At 32.8% G+C, this 2500-nt stretch overlaps 1 protein-coding gene across 5 annotated transcripts in view; it reads left to right on the top strand.

Annotated features, from left to right (window-relative positions):
- The window catches only part of LOC122636971 (matrix metalloproteinase-2-like), a 210791-nt gene that overhangs the window by 207670 nt on the left and 621 nt on the right, over positions 1-2500 (top strand). For all 5 annotated transcript variants that reach the window (XM_043828705.1, XM_043828704.1, XM_043828707.1 and 2 more), the window contains 2 exons: positions 812-1248; positions 1439-1737. In XM_043828705.1, the coding sequence (XP_043684640.1) occupies positions 812-1248; positions 1439-1737 (736 nt within the window). The remainder of the gene's footprint in view (positions 1-811; positions 1249-1438; positions 1738-2500) is intronic.

The following is a 2500-nucleotide window of genomic DNA, read 5'->3' as shown; positions in this document are numbered from 1 at the left end:
TTTAGATTGAGGAGTAAACTGAGAGTAGTAGGATCGATAAAAGGAACGAAGATAAATAATCTCGTTAATAAAAGTCCATCTCCACGACAGTAAGATTCTTGGCACGAAACTCTATGCGCTTAGAGGGAAAGAGGAGTAGTAGTGATGAGGTAGAGATGGGTAGTGAAGAGTGGGGGTAAAAAAAGAGGAGAAAACAAAATGGCGAGAAAAGGGGAGGGGAAAGAAGTGATGTCGAAGAGAAGGATAAAACGATTAGATGCAATTATTGGTAATCTTCGTTGTAATTACATCAAACGATTAGAAGAGATTAAATTTGGCAACCAGCAAACCCAGCAGCAGCATCAAGTCGATAACGTTTCTCACTCTACCTAGGGCTTTGCGCTGCTCGTTTGAAGATTGCATTAATTAGCTAACCTACCCGGCTACGAATATTAATTATCATTCGTTTTCCATCTCTCCTCTCTTTCTCTGCACGTTCCAGGAGAATAATATTTTGTTGTTGTACTCTACTGTATTAATTTATCAATATTACCTATGTAGAAAAGTAAATTTAAAAATAGTATAATATACAGTTAGATATATATATATCAATTAAAAATTAATATAATTATGAAGACCAACAATAGTAGAGTTAGAAATATTTCATTATTTGATACGTTTAAAAATGAGAAAGAAGTTTTAATTGTTTGTATCTAAAAAAAAAAAAAAAAAGGGATAAACGAAATATAGTTCAATATATATGTATATATGTGTGTATGCAAATGGAAAAAGTGGATTAAAATGTGTACATAATTTTCGATGTTCGAAATAGGTGCGCCTGAAGAAAAATTATGGGGCAATATACCGGGTGGCGCATTTCCACCAGAAAGGCCAACACCTCCAACAACGACGACGACGACGACGACGACAACGACGTTAGCAACGACTTACAGACCCTGGAGAACACGACCGACGAGACCCAATCACTATCCGGACTATGGTAGACCTAGAAGACCAGATCGTTATCCGTCGAAACCAGATTACAGAACTGAGAGGCCGGACTATCGACCCCAGAGACCTCACAAACCTCATAGACACCACACTACCACATTGCCGGCAATTACTACGACAACTGTTAGACCAACGATTTCTCAGAGACCTAGGTTCAGGTGGACCCAATCACCTAGGAATGACGTACCAGATAAATGTGATACCACTTATGACGCAATTAGTATCATACGTAGAGAGGTCTTCATATTTAAAGGACGTGTAAGTATATTATATTATTTTGTCTCTAATATAAAATTTATTTATATTCTTTTTCTTCTTTTTTTTTTTCTTTTTTGTTGATTGGTGGTTGCAAATAGTGGAATGTACCTTACGTTATATCATATATCTCTGTGTAAAAAATATTGAAAAAAATTTTGAATTTTTTAATTGATCCCTTGTCGTTCAACAGTATCTATGGAGAATCGGTGACAAAGGATTGTACGAAGGATATCCAGCAGAGATCACGAGGCTTTTCAATCTACCAGAAGACATTGATCACGTAGATGCCGTTTATGAAAGGCCCGACAAAAAAATTGTCTTTTTTATTGGGAAAAAGTACTACGTCTTCAGCGCTAATAATCTTGAATCAGGATATCCGAAACCATTAACAAATCTTGGACTCCCAGCTTCCTTAGAAAAAATCGACGGCGCTATGGTTTGGGGACACAATAGTAGAACTTATTTCTTTAGCGGTTCTATGTATTGGAGGTATTATAAAAAGGATCATTCTTTGTCTCTCTCTCTCTCTCTTTCTCTTATGTCATAGTTTTCTTTCTCTCTTCTTATTCTTTTTCTTGTGTTTCTTCTTTGTTCTTTAACGTTAACTTCCTGATTATAAAAAAAAAAAAAAAAAAAGACTGACATTTTATCAAGAATGAAACTTTTCTAGTGTATCCATCACAAAGTGATATAACCAATCTGTTGTTAACTCTCTTTATATATAAAGTGATGTAACTTTTTTAAGATTTCATATACAAAGTATATATCTCTGATATTTTTTCTTTTCTTTTTCTTTTCAATTTTTTCTTTCTTTCTTTCTTTCTTTCTACTTGATTGTATTGTCTCCTGACAAAAGTTTTTTCACAATTTTTTAGTCCTCCGTATAAAACGAAAGTTGACGTTTGATAAAAGTACTATACAGGGTAGACCAAAAGTTAGTTCTTGGATTATTTTAAAATTTAGTTACTCTTTTTTCAGACTTTTTGAGCTATTTTCTTTTCTATTTTTTTTTTTTTTTTTTATTTGTTCAGATTGTAAAACTACGATCTCAACTAACGAGAGCTTTTAGTAAAAGATGGATTAAAAGAGAGTAATTGATATTTAAAATGATAATGTAACTTTTAAACGCATTTAGAAACTTTCATAACTCTCTTTTATCGTAGAACGATTATACTGATATAAATGATATTTATAATAAATATTATAAGAGATTGATTGTTTTATACGTTAAATAAAATAAAGAAAAAAAAAA

The sequence above is a fragment of the Vespula pensylvanica genome, chromosome 24, assembly GCF_014466175.1.
Source record: "Vespula pensylvanica isolate Volc-1 chromosome 24, ASM1446617v1, whole genome shotgun sequence".
NCBI classification, from domain to species: Eukaryota; Metazoa; Arthropoda; class Insecta; order Hymenoptera; family Vespidae; genus Vespula; species Vespula pensylvanica.
Note: the sequence above shows the minus strand (reverse complement) of the source record. Positions and strands in the feature narration are given on the sequence as shown.